The sequence below is a fragment of the Microtus pennsylvanicus genome, chromosome 18 (assembly GCF_037038515.1).
Source record: "Microtus pennsylvanicus isolate mMicPen1 chromosome 18, mMicPen1.hap1, whole genome shotgun sequence".
Classification (NCBI taxonomy): domain Eukaryota; kingdom Metazoa; phylum Chordata; class Mammalia; order Rodentia; family Cricetidae; genus Microtus; species Microtus pennsylvanicus.
Genome location: NC_134596.1, coordinates 685,600 through 704,720, shown reverse-complemented (window position 1 = coordinate 704,720; position 19,121 = coordinate 685,600). Strand labels below are relative to the sequence as shown.

The 19,121-nt window shown below is 37.7% G+C and overlaps 1 protein-coding gene across 4 annotated transcripts in view; it reads left to right on the top strand.

The window, feature by feature from the left end:
- LOC142837413 (leucine zipper protein 2) overlaps positions 1-19,121 on the top strand; it is a 322,896-nt gene that overhangs the window by 256,758 nt on the left and 47,017 nt on the right. For all 4 annotated transcript variants that reach the window (XM_075952470.1, XM_075952471.1, XM_075952469.1 and 1 more), the window contains one exon: positions 2,617-2,679. In XM_075952470.1, coding sequence (XP_075808585.1) covers positions 2,617-2,679 — 63 coding nt within the window. The remainder of the gene's footprint in view (positions 1-2,616; positions 2,680-19,121) is intronic.

Sequence of the window (19,121 nt, the reverse complement as noted above, 5' to 3'; positions counted from 1 at the left end):
TCCCTGGGAGGCTCTTTGGCTTTGTTAAGCGTCCTGAAGACCAGGTGGAACAGGACTGTTTAGTAAAGTGAGTGGCCTAAGTGATGATAGCCATGTAAATCAGAATTGCCATAGAGATAAACTTAGTGTGAGACAAGGGTCTGAATTGGTTATCATTAGTGTGGAAAATTGGGAGAGTTTGTAGTCAGTTAGAGGAAGCATTAATTCCAGCAAAAAAGAAAGTACCGAAGAGTGGGAGGAGGGGGGGGGGAAAGCGGGGGCTGGGAGGAGGTGGAAATTTGTTTTTTTTTTCTTTATTCTTCTTTTATCAATAAAAAAAAAAAGATTTTACTTTAAAAAAAAAAAAAGAAAGTACCAGAGGTTGCCATGTTCTCACTAGTAAGCTTCAGTCTTCTGATCATGAGTTTAGGACATTTAGCTGCCCCTATCAGAAAAACAGAATAACTTTTGGTTAGGCACAGGATGCTTTGGAAAATAAAAACAAAACAAAAAAATCAAATAGTTGGCTTTGTTGCCAAATCCTTTTTTAAATAAATATATTAATTAAAATATAATTATATCATTACCCCATCTCTCCTGTTTTTTATTCTTCCCATACTCCTAATCCATGCTTTGTCTCAAATTCACAGCCTATTTTTATGCTTACTGTTACATATGAACATAAAATATATAAATACAATCCATTGGGTCTGTTTAGTGTTTCCTGCATGTATATGTTTCTAAGGCTGACCAGTTGGTATCTGGGGGTTCATCCCTGAGGAACACTAATTCTCCTCTCCATCCTAGAATCTGGTCTGGCTTGGTATTGAAAGGCTTGGTGGGTGCTATCACATTGCTGTGAGTTCATAAGTAGACCTGTCCTGGACTCCTTTCGGGAATTCTCATGTAATTTCAGATCATACGGCATGCTTTTCTTCACATTATCCTACTTTAACTATGGGCTTAAAAAAAGGAGCACCTACTATTCTTCATTATGTTTTGTATCTTTGCCTTACCATGTGTATATGTGCACATATATGTATGTATATGTCCATGTGAATATTTCTCCCCAGTGAAGTAAGAGGATCTATTATTTCAAGGGTGGAACACAGTGAGCTGAGGTAATCCCATTACAGTACTGAGAAACGTGTCTTTTTTTAGAAGGTTCAGAAGACACAGTCTCCTCTTCCAAATTACAGATAAATTATGAGGACGCAGGTAAAGGCATGTAGCAATTTGTCACTGGGAACAACTGAGTTTGTTAAACGTTTTTATATTTATAAGGATCCTGGTATAAAGTGTGGTCTTCTGTAGCCCTGTTTACCCTTGACTGTAGTAATAGGAGTGGCGAGGCTGCGTCCCCAGCACCCTGGCCACCTGGCTAGCTTATGCTCCAAAATAACAACACACAAACTGTATTCTTTTAAACACTGCTTGGCCCATTTCTATCTAACCTCTTCTAGGCTAATTCTCACATATTAATTTAGCCCATTTCTAATCATAGGTGTAGCACATCTAGGTGCGCTTACCGGGAAGATTCTAGCCTACGTCCATTATGGGTATGGGTCGGAGCTTCATCGAGTGTGCCTCAGAGAGCAGAGCTATCACGTCTACCCGAGAGAGGGGAGTATGGCGTCTCTGCTCCAGAGAGCAGAGCTGTCGAGTCTGAGCTCACTTCCTCTTCCTCCCAGCATTCTGTTCTGTTTACTCCACCCACCTAAGTTTTAACCTATGAGGGCCAAGCAGTTTCTTTATTGCTTAACCAATGAAATCGTCAGATTGATATATGACACTCCCACATCACTTGACTAATGGAATTTTGCTGGCATTTTATCTGTTTGTTTGCTAGTATCTGTTGAAAATACAGTAGATTAAATCTTTCCATGAATTTATACTTACCTATCACATATCTTAAAAAGTAATTCAGTAAAAACGAAGATAACAGCATTCATACACATGCCTTTGTGTTGTAGGAGGTCTCATGTTTGTTTCCTAGCTGCCCAGACTCCAGAAATAATCACACAGAAACAATGTTAGTTGCAATACTTTTGGCCTATAGCTTAAGCGTATCTCTGGCTAACTCATATTTTAAATTAACCCATCTCCAATAATCTGTGTATCACCATGAGGCTTACCCGGCAAGGTTTTGTCCGTCTGCCTCCAGCTGGGCTACATGGCTTCTCTCTGACTTTCTCCAAACATTCACTTTAATTTTTCTCTGCTTAGCCCTACTCTATCCTATCAGACCAAGCCAGTTTCTTTATTAACCAATGGTATTCACAGCATACAGAGGGGAATCCCACATCACCTTTGCCACTTAAAATTAGAATTTTTTATCATGCCTCATTAAAGGTATTTTGTATGTTTGTGTGTAGAGTAGAAGACAGAAAGTTATTAAATAACACCTTTGTAAACATATGATTTTTTTAAAACAGACTGAAATCTTGCTTCCTGACTCAGATGTCTATGTATGTAATGTCAAAGCTAAATTTAGTCTTCTCTGTTGATTATCCAAGTTATAGGCTATTGCTTGACTAAGCTAAAGCATTTACTCCTGTGGAGTTTGGAAAAATTTAAATATTCAAGATTGAAAATAAAAGTTAGCATAAGCACTAATGCATATCTCTGCTTTTGCAGTCAAAAAAAATCCAAGCCCAACTGAAGGAGCTCCGTTATGGGAAGAAAGATTTGTTATTTAAGGTAAGCATCTTGTCCACTTTTTCTCCCAAATGCCTGCCCAACATCTAACATTCTCAAAATAGTACTTTGACTAATTGAAATTTCTGGACATTCTAATGAAGAATTACTCTTGGCTGAGTCGGGGTTCCCTCCATTTTCCTACCTCTTAATGAAAGCGTATAAATAAATCACTAGGTCCTTTTATTGCCCAAGGCAGATTTGGTTCTAATGTATTTAAAGCTCCTATAACTCTACCTACGGTTTAACAGGGTTGCCTTTGATATATGTCCAGAGACTAGAGGATATATTGAGGAAGTTTTTGCACATAGAGTTGACTGGTTACCTTGCAGTCTTCACAGAAGTTTACTGACATTCAGTCGTGGGTCAGTCTGATCAAAACCTGAACTTCAGAATTCTGCACCCACTGAGAACATGAAGAGAGGAATCCTTAGAAATTCACGCTTCTGAATTTCTGGACTTTAGGAGGCTTTGCAGATATGACTAAATTAAAAACCTTTAAAGGGAAAGATTAGGTTTATTAGTGCTGAATGAAATATTTGAATTTTTTTAACAATGATGCAAGAAAATCAAGAGAGGAGTGTATGTGGTCATAGAAATTACAGAATAAAGCATTCTTGATTTAACCCTGTACACTAACTTTTTTTTAATCCCACCAGTCCACTCCCAAATAACCACATGGGGACTTCTTATTAATTATAAAAGCTCAGCCAATACATTATAATTGCTTCTAATGAGCTCTTACAACTTATATTAACCTGTTTTTATCAATCTATGTGCTGCCACATGGCTCACATAATTTACCTGTCCTCTTGAATACCTTGTTCCCTCTCCATCTGGCTAATGTCTCTGCCCTTATTCATCCCAATGAGCTCTCTCCCTGTCCAAAAGTACCACCTAACCTCTTCCTGACTACCTAATGGCATTTAGTTCTTCATTAAATCAATGAGAGCAATGCATCGTCACAGTGTGCAGAAAGATTGTTCCACAACATAATATCATGACATTCATTTCAGATTTGCCATCTTGAAAACTATAGAACATTTTGTGTTGTGTTACTAAGTTCATGAGAATTCCTTACAGCCTGTTCATTCTCACATAGGAACAGAAAGTAAAGACCCTTATCTTGTATTCTTTTTCAACCTGCCTTTTCTCATGGAGTACTGGAATAATTACTTAGGCTTTCCTAACTATACTAATATTCAGAAAAATAAGATTAAATTATATGTAATATTTACTTTTCAACACATTTCCACTGTAATGATCACCATAAGTGAAAAAATTGATTTACTTTTAAGATATAAATCTTTTAGTAAAATGTGGGAGTAAAGTGATTTCTACTGGAAACAGTGAGAGATGACAGAGTGGTGTGCTCTACTTGCTTTTGGCTTTAGAATCAGAGGAAATGTTCTGATTTTGCTAACAGGTATTTGCACATAGCATGTGATTCTGGCACATCTTAAAAAATGCTCTTCCTGCCGTTGCTTTGATGCCCTTTAACCCACAGTCTCCAAAGCCCTAAGAAAGCTTATGGAATTGTCTGACATGAAGGCCCAAATATCCGAGGAAAATTGTCATTGTTTAAGAGTAATTTCAGTAAAGAATAAACAACGATATGTAAATTGGATCGAATAAAAAACAAGAGCATAACTGACTAAAGAGAGGCTCGAAAGGACTTGTCTATGACATCACCTCTCAGCATTTCTGGCATTCCTCCCTGCGAGGGAGACTTGGCCTGTCACCTCTGGAATGTTGTGTTTATGACCTGCAATTAGCCATTGGAGATCCGAGTATGCCCTTAGTGCTAGCCTTTCCAAAGAACCACAGAAGACAGGGTTTTCTTGGTCAGCGTCATGGCTGCATTGAGGAAGAACTAGTTTCTATGACTCACTGTGGGAAAGAGAAGGCTGGGCAAGTTCACATAGCTAATATCTGAGACTCATCCAGCATTGTCCAGTTGAAAGCAGTCAGCACTCTAAGGTGACCAGTTTATTATCAAGTATTTTAAAAGATAACATACTTTTGTGTGTAGAAACTTGTCTTCTTCCATTCTGAGTACCCTTGCTTGACTAGAGGGTCTTTTTATGGTGGCAAACATGTCAAGTCATAGTGGAACTGTAAGAACACATCACAATGCTGAGCCTCTACATATTTTATAAATTTCATTATGTTTGTGTTTTCCCCGATTCCAGGCTGTGTCCATTCTGGACATTACTGATAACTCTATTACCCTTTCCCATTGGCTTCCCATCTAGATTCAAATTCTCATTCCAAATTTTGATATAGTTTTCAAAATTCACTCCTGTCTGCTATTCAAATGTAAGGCTTTATGCCATGGTGTTTCTGCAGAGCCACCCTGTTCAGATAAGATTGGGTCATTTCTGTCCGAACACTGTGGTGATAATTGAAGACCATTGTAATGCACTATAAAAGTTAGATCTGTGAAACCTATAATATTTCTGCATGTTACAGAAGTCAGTCAAAATAAAGACAGTGATGTTGATAGCACACTGCCCTTTGGATCTGAGGGATGAGTTGAGCCTGGGATTGCTGCTTGTCTTTACAGACTCTTGTCCATCCCATCATGTTAAGCTTACGACTTGGCCTCCCAAAGAGCCTTCTCTCCGAGAAGGCCTTTAATTTACAATACATGAAGGTGATTTCATATTTCTATGGGTATAAATAGAGCAGTCAGCTATCATGAACCTCTTGGGGGAAAATCACTTGCTTTTAGGAACTGTCTGGAAGTACTCTCGCTGCACAAATGAGATGCTATGGTTGGGGAGGATGTTCATAAATGTTTACTCATCCTATTTTTCTTAGTTTACAGATGATTAAACCCATATTCCAAGTCAGACATGTTCAGTTTAGTTTCTGGAATTGTAAACTAGATATCACAACACATTTTAGGTACATAGGTGAGCACTTTGAAGTTGCTCTCCAGGAAGAGTCCATTCATCTCAATCCTTGTAGTTAACCACTCTCAAATAGCTCTCATTTCCAATTAAAATAAGGAAAAAATACAGTAATATCTCTATTCCAAACATATAACTTATTATTACCATAAAGTAAAAGAAAGAGAAACATCCAACGATCTGACCCTCTATGTAATTTTTAAGGTGCTTTGTTTACCTATCCTTCATCCTAATGGTGATGAAAGTGGATTCAAATGACAGGAGCAAACTGCTGTTCTTTGAAGACCCTTTTGCTTGCACCATTAGATGCTTGTCTTGAACTAGGTGTGGTGCGTCCCTTTAAACTTGAACTCTGGGTGCAGAGGCAGGCAGATCTCTATGACTTCCAAGACAGCCCAGGGCTGTGTACTGGGACCCTGTCTCTGAAAAACAAAGAAACAAAGCTGAATCTGCATCTGTGAACATGGTTCGTGCTCTTTGTTCACTTACAAGGGCGTTCATTAATCTTTGTGTAACAAAAGAGAAGATAGTTGCTGCACAAGGTAATTGCATAAAACATTGAGCAACAGACACTATTTTTAGCACTTTATAAAAAGGAGAAACAGACCACTGTAAATTTCATCCCTCTAAGGAATGGCCAGAACAGAATCCTTAGGAAGTTCATATTGTGTGTGTTTTACCAGTGATAATACATGCAGTAAAATCAGTAGACTTGACTTTATCCTATTGAAGAAGTATTTGGTAATATGCTCATGTGAAAAAACAGGTCACATTATTTATGCTAAGATGAATGTATAAGAGAGTACAAGGGAGTAGACTCTCCACAAGAGAAGGCTCCTGTCAACATTACCTGTTTCAGGTTCCACGTAGGTAACATCCAAACATACACACCTCAGTTATTTATGAAATCGAAATCACATTCAAAATTAAAATGCACTTAGATTACAAGGCACTTAATAATCTCTTCAAGTATCTGTGAGCTGTCTTCCTGAAAAAAATTATATTTACTAACAAATTATCACCTCATTTGGCTTTGTTCATTTAATATATGAAATACATTCTACCTAGTGTCTGGGGTATATACAGTTATATTCCATGCTACACTTTCCATTTCATCTTATGAAAACACACTGAAAAAACACAAGAGAAGCTGTTTGTCTGCTTCACTTTGCACACAGACATACACACAGCTTAGCACACAGACACAAGCACTCCCATAGAAGCTTCAGGAGAGAGCTTAGCTCATTTTACAGCACTTATAGAGCAATCAATGTACAAAATTAAATTATTAAATATATATTGTTTTATTTCCTAATAAGATTATTAACAAATAAAAATAGAATAACTGTAAAAAGAAAAACAGAAATACATGTAATTACTTTGTATGTGTGCCTGTGTGTGTACTTGTCAGTTTTTCTCATGTGGCACAAATGTCCATATGGGCACACACTCATATGGGTGTGCTTGTATGTGGATGCCCACAGTTGGCATCTTCCTCAGTCACTTGGAATTTTTAGTTTTTCCTTTATTTGTAAAAATGCATACATTTTAATTAACATATTAATTTAATTAAAGCATCATTTTCCTTTTTCTTTCCAATCTCTCCAGACTCTTCCAGTTACTCTCCCTCTAACCTCTCCCTTGTCCCCTTGGTCTTAAATTAGTGGCTTTCTTTTTCATAAAGTTTTATTGTGACATGTATGTATGCACAAATACATAAAATTCAATCTGTGAAGTCTTTTTTTATTATTTAAGTATATGGTGTCAAGTTTGACCACCTTGCATTGGATGGCCAATAAGGGACTCACTAGGAGAAAATAATTCTCCTTCCCCCACCAATGATTAGCTCTCTGCAATTCTTTGTTTAAGCACAGATCCTGAGAAAATGTCCCCCTAAAACATTAGCATGTCTATTCATATTACTACTGTCCTGGGTTTTTTATGCAACCATTTCTAGAATAGGTTCTTTCATAGCATACTTTCTGATATTCTGGATCTCACAATGTTTCTGCTCCTCTTCCACGATGTTCTCCAAGCCATAGATGCCAGGGCTCTGATGCATATGTAGTCACTGGAATTTGTTTCCCCTTGATCTGTTGATCTCTATATTGTATCTAAATGTGGTTTTCCATAACAGTCTCTATTTGCTGTAAACAGAAACTCTTTGAGGGTGGGTGGTTGCTACACTTACCTGTGAGTGTAAGGGTAATATTTAGAATGTAGTAAGGAATTATGCTGGTCTAGCAATGTGACAGTAATAGATTCTTTTCTAAGATCCATGACCTCACTAGTCTGGGGAAGCTGGCTAGGTTCTAGTACCAGGCATGATTTTACTCCTGCACGTGATACAGTGTAGAAAATTGATGTAACATGTATCATGAGATAAACACATTCAGCTGTAGAGTCATGTATAATATCACTGCGTAGTATCACCAGTTCTGAATATTGGTACACCCTCAGGCAATGCAGGATTTCCCACAAAATCATCACAAGCATGCATCCATAAGTTATTCTGACATATAGTGAGCTATGATATCACTAGGTAGCAGGAAGCTTCAAAGTCATTTCAGCCTCAGAACCACATTATCTTGTACAACATCTTCCTTGAATAAAATTCTTATTTGGAAGTGTAACTATACTCTCATTTATTACTACCTTTTTGTTTCACCAATACAGTTGATACATTTTAGTGAGAATAGAGAAAACAAACACATAATACAGATTTCCACTTTTGATACAGCATAGTTAAATGTTTTGAAGCTTATTTCTGCCATTTGTGGTGTGAATGATCAGAGAAAGGGATTTGGTAATCAGGTATTTTATTAATGCCTCAGAATTAGCTTCACATAAGGATCAGCTTGGATTAGACCTTGGAGACATTATATCAATTCTGTAAAGGTGCTGGACTGTATTTAGACAGAAGAAATGATGATGATGATGATGATGATGATGATGATGAAACCAAAGGGAAAAAAAGAATGCCATCTGTATCGAGAAAGAAATTCGACTCAAAAGATAGTAGTGTGAACTTGAATCATTAGTGCACAGTGGTAGCAAGTGCTGAAAAATGTTATGGTCATGAAGAGAGTCAGAACAGAGGTTAAGGAGAGATGCTAAATATAATCAAGACGTACATTGAGAAAGACATATTTAAAAACTGCCTGTGGAGAGAAGGAAATTGATATTGCGTGTAATTCTACTCTTTTTGATAGGAAAAGAACCAAGTATCTACAGGCTTGCAGATGCGGTGATGAACCTTCTTCTCTTGTTTATCTCTCCTTTTATATGGTTGCTGGACATTTATTGTTTGAGACCATGAAGACTATGCTAGCAAAAGCTTGGACTCACACAGGGGCTCCCCACTCAGCAACAGCTTCCTTGGTTCTAGTTTACTTCTCTTCAGTAGTTCCCAACTACTGCTGCAGTTTTGATACTTTATTTGTATCATTTATTTTTGTTGTGTGTGCGTATGTGCAAAGGTCCAAGGTTGTCATCATGTGTTTTCTCCACTGCTCTACACTTTTACATATGCTGAATCTGCGTCACTTTAACCTGATATTCTCTATATCTGCCTCTCTAATCCTGGGATTAGAGATGACTACCATGCTCACCCAGATTTTATGTGGGTTTGAGGTTTTGATATCTGGTACTCACATTTGCAAAGCAAACAATTTATCCACTAAGTGTTCTCTCAGTCTCTCGTTATGTCATTATAATTGATGCATAATAATTGCACATATGTGTAGAGGCATGATGGCCTGCACTAATATAAAGAAAAAATTTCCTCCCAACCATCCTGTAAGTACAGTTTTTAAGAGATAAAATATTTAAAATACTTGGAAGAACATAGAGAAAGAGGAACTCTTACACACACACATGGTGGGGTATTAATTAGTATAGTAAATGAAGCAAATAATATGGGTCTTCCTCAAAAATCTGAAATCTTTGAAGCAAGACTGTCTGTTGGGGAAGGTGACTATGGGGGCAAGGGATTGAGGGAGGGGGAGCACAGCACAGGGCAATATGCATAAACTACATTTCATTCTATACAAGCATGAAACTGGCCTTACAAGATTCTGCAAGGGCAGACAAAAGAAAATAAACAGAATCAAAATAAACACAAATAAAAAGAAATTTTAAGCCAGAACTTCATATTCCCAGAAACCCCACTTCTGCATCTATCCCAGGAGAGTCCTGTTCTGAAGAAGAAAGATTAAATTCTAGTGTTCACAGCACACTAAAATTATAGCATTCCACAATAACACATTATGCATTAAAAGTACACAGAAGAGAGCATCTTCAGAATAAATAATGCAAAGGCAAGATCAGTGGCTGAGCAGGGTAACATGCTAACTCAAAGGACTTTGGCATTAGTATGTGCGTAAGGCAAATGAAGACAGAAAAATTAACCGATAGTATAGAAGCATTGTACCCATAAGACAGAATAAATTGTCAACTCATAATCTATTATTTTCCTATTTCTTTCTAATAAGAAATTTAATGAGGATGGAAATTTTATGACTACTCAATGGAGTATGAAACTTTTCTCATTTAAACTAAATACTTGACTGTTAAAAAAAGAGAAAATAACCTGAATAAAAAGGTTATTATTCAAGGTTCTCTAGAGAAACAAAACATTATGCATTCCAATAATTCTGTGGTATTTCACAGTAACTCATCCACATATGTGTGTATGAATGTATATGTATGTTTAGATAGATAGATAGATAGATAGATAGATAGATAGATAGATAGATAGATAGATAGATATAGATATAGATATGGATTTATTAGTGTCTTGCAGGCTGTGGTCCAGTTAGTCTATCAATGAATTTCTACTAATAATCAAGAATTCGAATTCAAGAATCCAGCAGTTGTTCAGTCCACAAGGCTGAAATCTCAGCTGGTCTTCAGAATCCTTCAGAAGGGGGCTCTAATACCAATGAAGAAATGAACTTGCTAGCAAGAGTAAGGGCATACAGGCAAAGAGAGAGTAAGCTTTCTTCTTCCATTTTCTTTATATAGAATGACACAAGAAACGGTGGTCCCAATCTTCATCTTTATTCTTCAATAAAAGTTAAAGATACCAATCTTTAGTTTTAATTAGCTGATCTTCCCACCTCAAAAAAGCCTGATTAAAAGTGGGCCTTTCCACTTCCAATGACTGAATTAGTAAAAAATCCTTCACAGTTGTACCCATCTGCTTGGATTCTAGTTAATTCCAGATGTAGTCAAGTTGACAACCAAGAATAGCTATCACACAGGGAGGTGTCCAGAGACATTTTTACCTGTCTTAGGTGGCTTCCAAGCTTGTATTTCACTTAGAGCTGGACCACTCTCTTCATCATTGATCTCTAAAGGAACCAAGATAGCTCAGTGTTTAGAAACAGGGACTATTACCCTCACGTATGTAATATACTGTTAGTTATGGTATGAATTTGAACACAGGTGAATTTTTACGCTCTCGTCTACAAATGGCAGTAATGGTAGCCTTCCAATCAAGTAGTTCTTTTGAAAATATGATGAATAAATTTAGCTGAGTTGTCAACTCATTTTCCTACCTAGCATGTAAAGCAGAGGGAGAATTGGCTTTTATTGTTCATAAAAAATTAGAACTTTTATTTTTTTCATAATATTAGCTATCCATTAATCTTGAGCTTAGATTGAACCCTGGGTTTTTCTCCTGTGCGATCTCACTTTGTTTTTTCTGAAATTGTCACCATACTGCAGAAATTCCAAATGAACCTAATTCTAAGTGCAATCTGCCTTCTGTTCCTTCTCCAGTTTACTTTCTCTTTTCTTTTCTTTAATATCTGCAGATAAAACAGATTTTATCTTTTTTTCCACATTTTCCTTGCATTATTAGGCATGGGGAATAAAACTTGTGACTCTAGTGTTTTGATGGGAAGGAAAAACATCTAATCCATAGACTACAGTAGAGGATGTATGAGCCCTCTAATGCATCATGAATTGTACAGAGCTAATTTCCTTTTCAATGTAATGTACTTTTAGTGCTTCACAACTGTGTGAGTATGTGTGTGTGTGTTGTGTGTATGTGTGCGCATCACTAAAGTAGGAAACTTTCTCTGATACCCATAGCTGGACTTAACTATTTTAAAATTAGCATAATTTTCAAAAACTGATAGTATTATAATGTGCAAGTACATTATATAATCTTTGTGTATGCTTTCGAGCTCAGTCTCTGTTCACAGAGAAATATATGAATAATAAACACTAATTATTACAAATTATGAAACTAATCCACAGATGTGAATTTATCACATGGATCAATATGAAATTGATCTACTCAATATATGTTTCTCAGGGTTTTAAGCATTGGACTGGATCCAGGCCATGGCTAAGGAAATTATTTGAATCTAACCCTTTAACAGATCACCATCTCTTGCAGAGGAGTGGAGGCCCTGAAAACCTGTGTCCCCAATACACCTACCCACACACGCACTGTATATGTATATATACACTTATATAGTAAAATAAGTTTTACTGAGTAAAAATTTGCGTCTAATACTTGTTCTGTTGTTCTGGAAACTTGGTGAATCAGTTGTTTTAAATGTTTCCTTTCTTTTATGTTTATAGTAATGAGAGTATATTACAATTTGATTTTGTTAAATTGATAGTGAGAACACTTTTCTGTTCTCAGTTCTGTTTGAGTATCAGCTCTATGGAAATATGATGAAGTGTTTTATCCCTTTAAACACATCTTATTATCATACTAACCTGCTCTTACATATATTTCAGGGACAAGTTCATTGCCAGGTGTAGTTATGCAGATGTTTTCCCCAAGTATTTATTGTTCCTTTTTCTTACATGGGATTTTCAAAGTTAAAATGTAGTTTTTGTGAAGTCAATTTTTTTTAATGTTTCCTAATATTACTGTTCCTCTTGTTACTGGGGAAGACTTTGCTCAGCCATGTGCACAGGGGCTCACCCCTATGTCTTTTTACAGATGTCTGAGGGGTCTAGAGAAGTCATCAGCACAGGTTTAACCATCATATCAAGTGTGAGTGAATCACTCAGATTGATTTTCTTTGTTAGTATCTAGTTGTTTCAGAGCAAGGTGAGAGCTGGCTGAGAAGAACACAGAAGACAATTATCCTGACTAGTATTCCCCTTCCCCCTATGCTGTATAACTCCTGTGTCATGGAATCAAATCTTATGTCATTATGAGTAGGATTTGGTGATGAGGCTTTGTCTCTGAAGCTATTGCAAGACCTAAGTACTTTGAATATGAAACAGAAAAAGAAAATTGAGATATCTGATTTTGATTCAGATTTCCAACTTTCAAAACTTCTGATTTAACCTGTGACAGAGCAATTTTCATCATATTATGTAAATTTTTAGTTTTAGCTTCAAAATGAGGGAGGTTTGCACTTTTGTGGGATGCCCAGAAAAGACTCAAATGCATAATAACTATTTGCTCCTTTTCATGTCTGTTACTTCCCATGCTTGATCTTATCCGACTGTGTTGTTCTCCTGGAGAAGAACACATTACATTCTGCATGCCTCTGTCCTCCCAGCTCAGCGTCTTTTTTTTGCATTCCACCACGGCCACATTAATGACAGTCTGTTTTCTCTGTTGGATTGTTTAATGAAGTCAAGCTAATACTCATCTATTCCATTTTACTTAGCTGCAGAGTTCAGAGCAGAGCAGGTGGAAAACTTGCTGTTGCTCTGGGGATGTCAGAGAGGTGCTGTTATTATTGGAAACTTTCCATAACATTTTTAGAAAGAAAAAGTTTGCCCTTGACTCCAAGCGAGAAGTCATTATCCAGATAAAGGAATTGGGGAAGGTGCTTTTGGAGTGGACTGTGTAGCTCCACAGTCTGTGGCCCAAGGGCATCAGAGGGAGTGGAGAGCAAACCTGAAAGCTTTAATTGATCAGGTGCTGTGTTTTTGTTTGTTTTGTTGTTGCTGCCGTTGTTTATTTTGGTTTGGTTTGGCTTGGGGGATTTGTTTGTTTGTTGTTTGTTGTTTTGGACTCAGAGTAGCAGCTTTAACTTCAGTATTTTCTAAACTTTACCTAAACTTGTGTGAAGGTTAATATGGATAAAATTAGTCTTCATGCACATTTCTGACTCCATTTATACACAATTGATTTTAGCACAGTGCAGTAGAAAACTGAGTGTGCGCCAACTCTCTTTAAATCCATGCAGAGAAATCCTCGGTTCCTCGCACTCTGTAAGCCACATTTCAGCATTAATTGCCAGCTGCCGCTGGCAAGAGCAACATATTCCTCAAATAGGTTCCTCTCTGCCAGCTCTAGAGATTAGAACTACAATTGGTTGTCAAGATGCATTTTTTTTCTGCATCTCTCTCACTCCGCCCTATTGTTTTCATAATGGAGCAGCAGAAAGGAATAGTGCATAAGAGCATTCTTCTTCTGAAACTCAGAATCCTAGGTAAGATCCGTGAGAGGCTGCCAACGCGGTGCCCATTCATTCGCTTACCTCAGAAATGTTTGAACCCTTTCCCTACAAGCTCCTCTCCAGTTAGCTCAGACCCATCACATCTCCAAGCACTTACAGGGATCCCAAGGGTCTGCCACTGTGAATGGAGCAAACTTTTGTTTAAAGGTCTCAAACCAGATCGCTTTGTACTGTCCATTTTCTCATTGCCTGGACAGTTCTTATACAAATGCTGCCTGTCTCTATGTAGTTTCCAAGGCTGTCCTGGAGCCACCTTCAAACTCTTCATTCCTCTATCATCGGACACTGGGAACAGGGTCTCACTTTCTTGTAGTCTTTCGTTCCCCATTTTAGCTCTCCCTGGGGCTTGTTTCCTTGCCATACAATGTCTTCACAGGCATCCCTCACTTGGCTAATTATGACTTTTGAAACTGATTTTGTAGAGCTAGAGCTGTTGTTTTTAAAGAGTGCCTCATATAGTCAGATCAAGCCCAATTTTCCTGCCAGGATTATAGTAGTACTCCTACTATGTCCAACTTGAGATAGCTTTAATAATGTAAAATCTGTCCATTTAATGCATGATGCAATGTTTTCTTTTTTTACTGATTTTTGTTGAGCTCTACCTTTTTCTTTGCTCCCCCCTCCCTTGCTTCTCCCCTCCCCTTCAACCCTCTCCCAAGGTCCCCATGCTCCAAATTTACTAAGAAGATCTTGTCTTGTTCTACTTCCCATGTAGATTATATCCATGTAAGTCTCTCTTAGTGTCCTTATTGTTGTCTAGGTTTTCTGGGATTGTGATTTGTGGGCTGGTTTTCTTTGTCTTATATTTAAAAACCACTTATGAGTGAGTACATGTGATAATTGCCTTTCTGTGTCTGGGTTTTCACTAGTTTCTTTGGTATAAGCAGCTAACAATGAATTAAGAGTCTCTGAGCTGGATGTGTATTTGGCCAGCTAAGAGGAAGAATGTGGGATTGTAGATTGCCTTTTGGGGGGTTACTCAGTCTAGGGGTTGTAACCCACCCTGCAATCAGTTATTCCAGGGTCCCGGAGAGGCACTACCTGTAAGATATGGGCTAGGAGACAGGAAGAAGGCCATGCGAAGTTTGTCAGAGCCTCCGTTTATTAGAGATGGGGGACAACTTATATAGAGTAAAGAGTTGGGGGATGGGCACAGGGGCCTGGGCTCTTGCCGCGTGGTTCACGTTGGTCAAATGGTCTGAGTTGGTCATGTAGGCAGGAGGTTACCTTCGGTCAGGTCACTGTAGGCCAGGAAGTCACAACTAGGAGATGACACACCTAGCTCCCTAGATAGTTTGGAATGTGGGGTGGGTTTCGCTAACAGATAGCTCTCATTAACAGCCAATTTGGGTGTGGGGTAGGCTCTGTCAATAGAACGATTCCTAACACAATTAGGGGTGTGGGGTTCTCTGCAGACTCCCCAGGGTGATGGTTCCTGCAATGATTTTAGGAGGAAATTGGCTCCTGACATGGGATGATAAGGTAGATGGTTTATGAATATAAAGAATCATGGTAAATGACTGTACTAAGTAGCAGCTGAATGGATAAATAGAAAGATGGATGGAGGAATAATAAAAGACATACAAGGTAATTCCCATATTCAGAAATAAACGAGATGCATAATTAATGTATTCCCTGTCAGTTACTTGGATTAGACCAAGATCACCACATTCTCAGCCCTGACCAACTGGATTAAAGGGAGTGCAGATGCAGGAGAGGGGAGGAAGTACATGGCCCCTCCTGGGCACAGTCTGAGGCCTGCAACATCCCTGGCGAGGAATTGGTGGCACATGAGACAAACGAACAGAAACTAAATTCTTTTGGCCTTCGTAGAAGCAAATTGAGGTAATGAATTGAGTTACAAAAAGCCGATTTTGCTAAAACCAAAACAAAATCACAGTGGTAATTTCCAAATAATTATCTCAAAGGCAAAAATGAATACTTCTTTTTAAATTATATAGAGAAAATTATGTATATCAGGTTTTTGCCTTTCTTTTTTCTTTCAGAATTATTTTTATCACATTTAAGCCCAAGGACAAATTTTTCATGCAGCTAAATATTTAATACTCTTTTATTAAAAAGGAAATTTCATAAAAGATTAAGTTAATTATCTTCCTAAGTTTCTATAACTGTAAAAAAATCTGCTAATGAAGACTTCCACTAGAAGCTTTCTGAGGAACTATGAGCATAGCATTTACCTAGCATGCTAGAGGTCCTGGGGTTGACACCAAGGTTGGGAAAAGAATCTTTATCTTCCTTGTTTTCTGTGGCAATTCCATGAACTCCTTCAAGTGAAGTCTGGCTTGTATTCAAGTATCTTCAGTTGGCCCAGGAGGGACAGAATAAAGATCACATGCCCTGGCACTGGCTTGGGATTCAGGCATCCTACTGGCATAAAACCCATCCAACGCTTCCTAGTTTACTGCCTTTGCACAGGTGTGTGTTAGCTGGGGCAAGGCTTCCAGATGAGGTGCGTGGGCACCAACTACTACACACTAGTGAGTTCCTGAGTCTGTGGACTGTCAGGACTTATCAAAGCTTTCTTTCCTCCTTTCCTAAGTGCTAACAACAATATGTGTCACATTTTAGGATGGCCAAAGTAGTCAGCCCCTCCACACAACCCACATATTGGCATATAAGCGATATTCTACAGATTCCTTGGGGGATTTATTCCATGTTAAAGAATAAAGGCCAAAGCCTTGAAAAATAAGAACCTTTTCTTAATTCTTAAGGCAAGTAAATGGGAGGGGGTAGGAGCATGTCAAGACTTTTACACTAGGTCCCGTTGTTCTTTCTGACAGCTCTAATAATGAGCATTTAATTAAGTCTAAGCCATTAAGTGTGAGTAAATGTTTCAAACAAGGTTGTGATTGTTCTTTGTAGATTTCTGCTTTGGCTCCAATTATGTTTTATCTTTTGTTGAAGCTTTAGTCATTAACCCAATTAACTCTAGTAAGACACACTTCAGCTATAAAAATAAAATTTGTATTATCAGACCTCAGAAAATATTCACACAACCTCTTCAGTCCAGTACCACACTTTGGGAGTTACTTTTTCTAGGGTAGAAGGAGATTCTTTCTTAGAACTTGACAGCATCTTTTTCAACTGCAGCTTCCCCACCCACCCAAGAGCTGCCCTCCTACCACAGGGCAGAAGCTTAGGGGACATGATCTGCTTGGTTTGCATTTGTGTAACTCTCAATTTGCATATTTACTGGCCCATAGGAAATTATTGGTTGTGTATTTAGAATCGACCTGAAGTGGTTGGAGTGACACTTCCCACATCCTCAGTAGGTTTTCCCATTTATGTAAAGCTCTTCTTCCAAAGGTCCTGAGTTTAATTCCCAGCAACCACATGGTGCCTCAGAAGCATCTGTGATGAGATCTGCTGCCTTCTGAGGAAAAGAACTGGTTAGTCATCCTCATCAACTTAGACCATGAAACCCAATATGGATAAGTTCAACAAATTGCCACATATAGGCTGCCCATTGACAGGGCATAAATTTCATATTTTTTAAATTTTATTGTGACAGGGATTATTTCCCTGATTTCTTATCCAGTCTGTCATTGTATGTAGGAAGCCTACTGATTTTGAGGGGTTAACTTTGCAACTTCTTACTTTGCAGGAATTATAAGTTTTTAATGGAGTCTTTAGGGTTTTTTTTTTCGAGACAGGGTTTCTCCATAGCTTTTGGTTCCTGTCCTGGAACTAGCTCTTGTAGACCAGGCTGGCTTTCGAACTCACAAAGATCCGCCTGCCTCTGCCTCTGCCTCGCGAGTGCTGGGATTAAAGGTGTGCACCACCACCGCCAGGCTTAGGGTTTCTTATGTAAATAAGGTGATTCACTATTGCCTGCAAACAGAGATACCTTTATTAGTTCCCTAACCTTTTTATTTCCTTCTCTTGTCCTATTACTCTATGCCCTCAGACAGAGTGTTGAATAGAGAGAGTGGATCCAATTGCCTGTTCTTGCTCTTGATAGGGATCTGAGTTTGACCCATTTAGCATGACCATTAAGCATGTCATAGTGCCTTTATTAGCTTGAGGTATGGTTTTCCTGCCTCTGATGAGATAATCCTGTGGTTCTTGTCTTTGAGTCTGTGTTATGCCAAGGATAGCATACTGATCTACATTCATTGAACTTTCCCTTTGCTTCTAGAATCAAACCAGATTGGATGGGATAATGGTCTTTTTGAAAATAGTTTGATTCAGTTTTCTAGTAAGATTTTGAGAACAGTCATTTCTCTGCTTATCAGGAATATCCGTCTGAAATTTTCATTTTATTTTCTTTGTCTTCTCTGCATTTGAAATCAAGGTAAGACTTCATAAAAAGAGTTTGGGAACCTTGTACTTTTCTACTTTGTAGATTAATCTGCATAGTATAAGTATTAATTTTTCCATGAAGTTATGATGAAATTCTGTGATAAGCATCTGGTCCTTGGCTTCATTTTTGCTGGGAAACTTAATTTTTGCTGGTTATGAATCTATTTATATCATATTGACTTAATTTTGATTTGTTATGCACATCTCATAACTTGTCTGTTTCTCTTAGGTTTTCTAGTTTTATGGGATACAAATTTTTCTAAACATGTCCTTATGATTTTCTGAATTCTGTTGATACCTGTTATAATATTTGCCTTTTTATTTATAATTTTATTATTTTAGATATTCTCTCTCATGAATAACTTTCTTCTGCATTTGTCAGTATTGCTTAGCTTTTCAAAGAACCAACTCTTCATTATACTGGTTCACTGTATTTTTTTTGTTTTATTTTGTTTTTATTCATTAATTCGAGCCCCAGTTTTCATCATTTCTTCCCATGTATTATTTAGGGTTTAGTTTTCTCTTGGCTTTAAAAATCTGCAAGTGCACTTGCATTATTAACCTGAGAACTCTCAAATTTTCAATAGATTCTGAGAGACTGACATTCACTTTTTAGGTGTTTATGTGAGTAATCAGTGAACAGACCATGCTAGCTATTTTCCTCACCACTGTAAAACATTTAAATAAATAGCCTTAAAGAAAGGAAAGGTTCAGCTGACTCCCAGTTTGACAATGGACCCCAGTATGGTGGGGTAGGTGC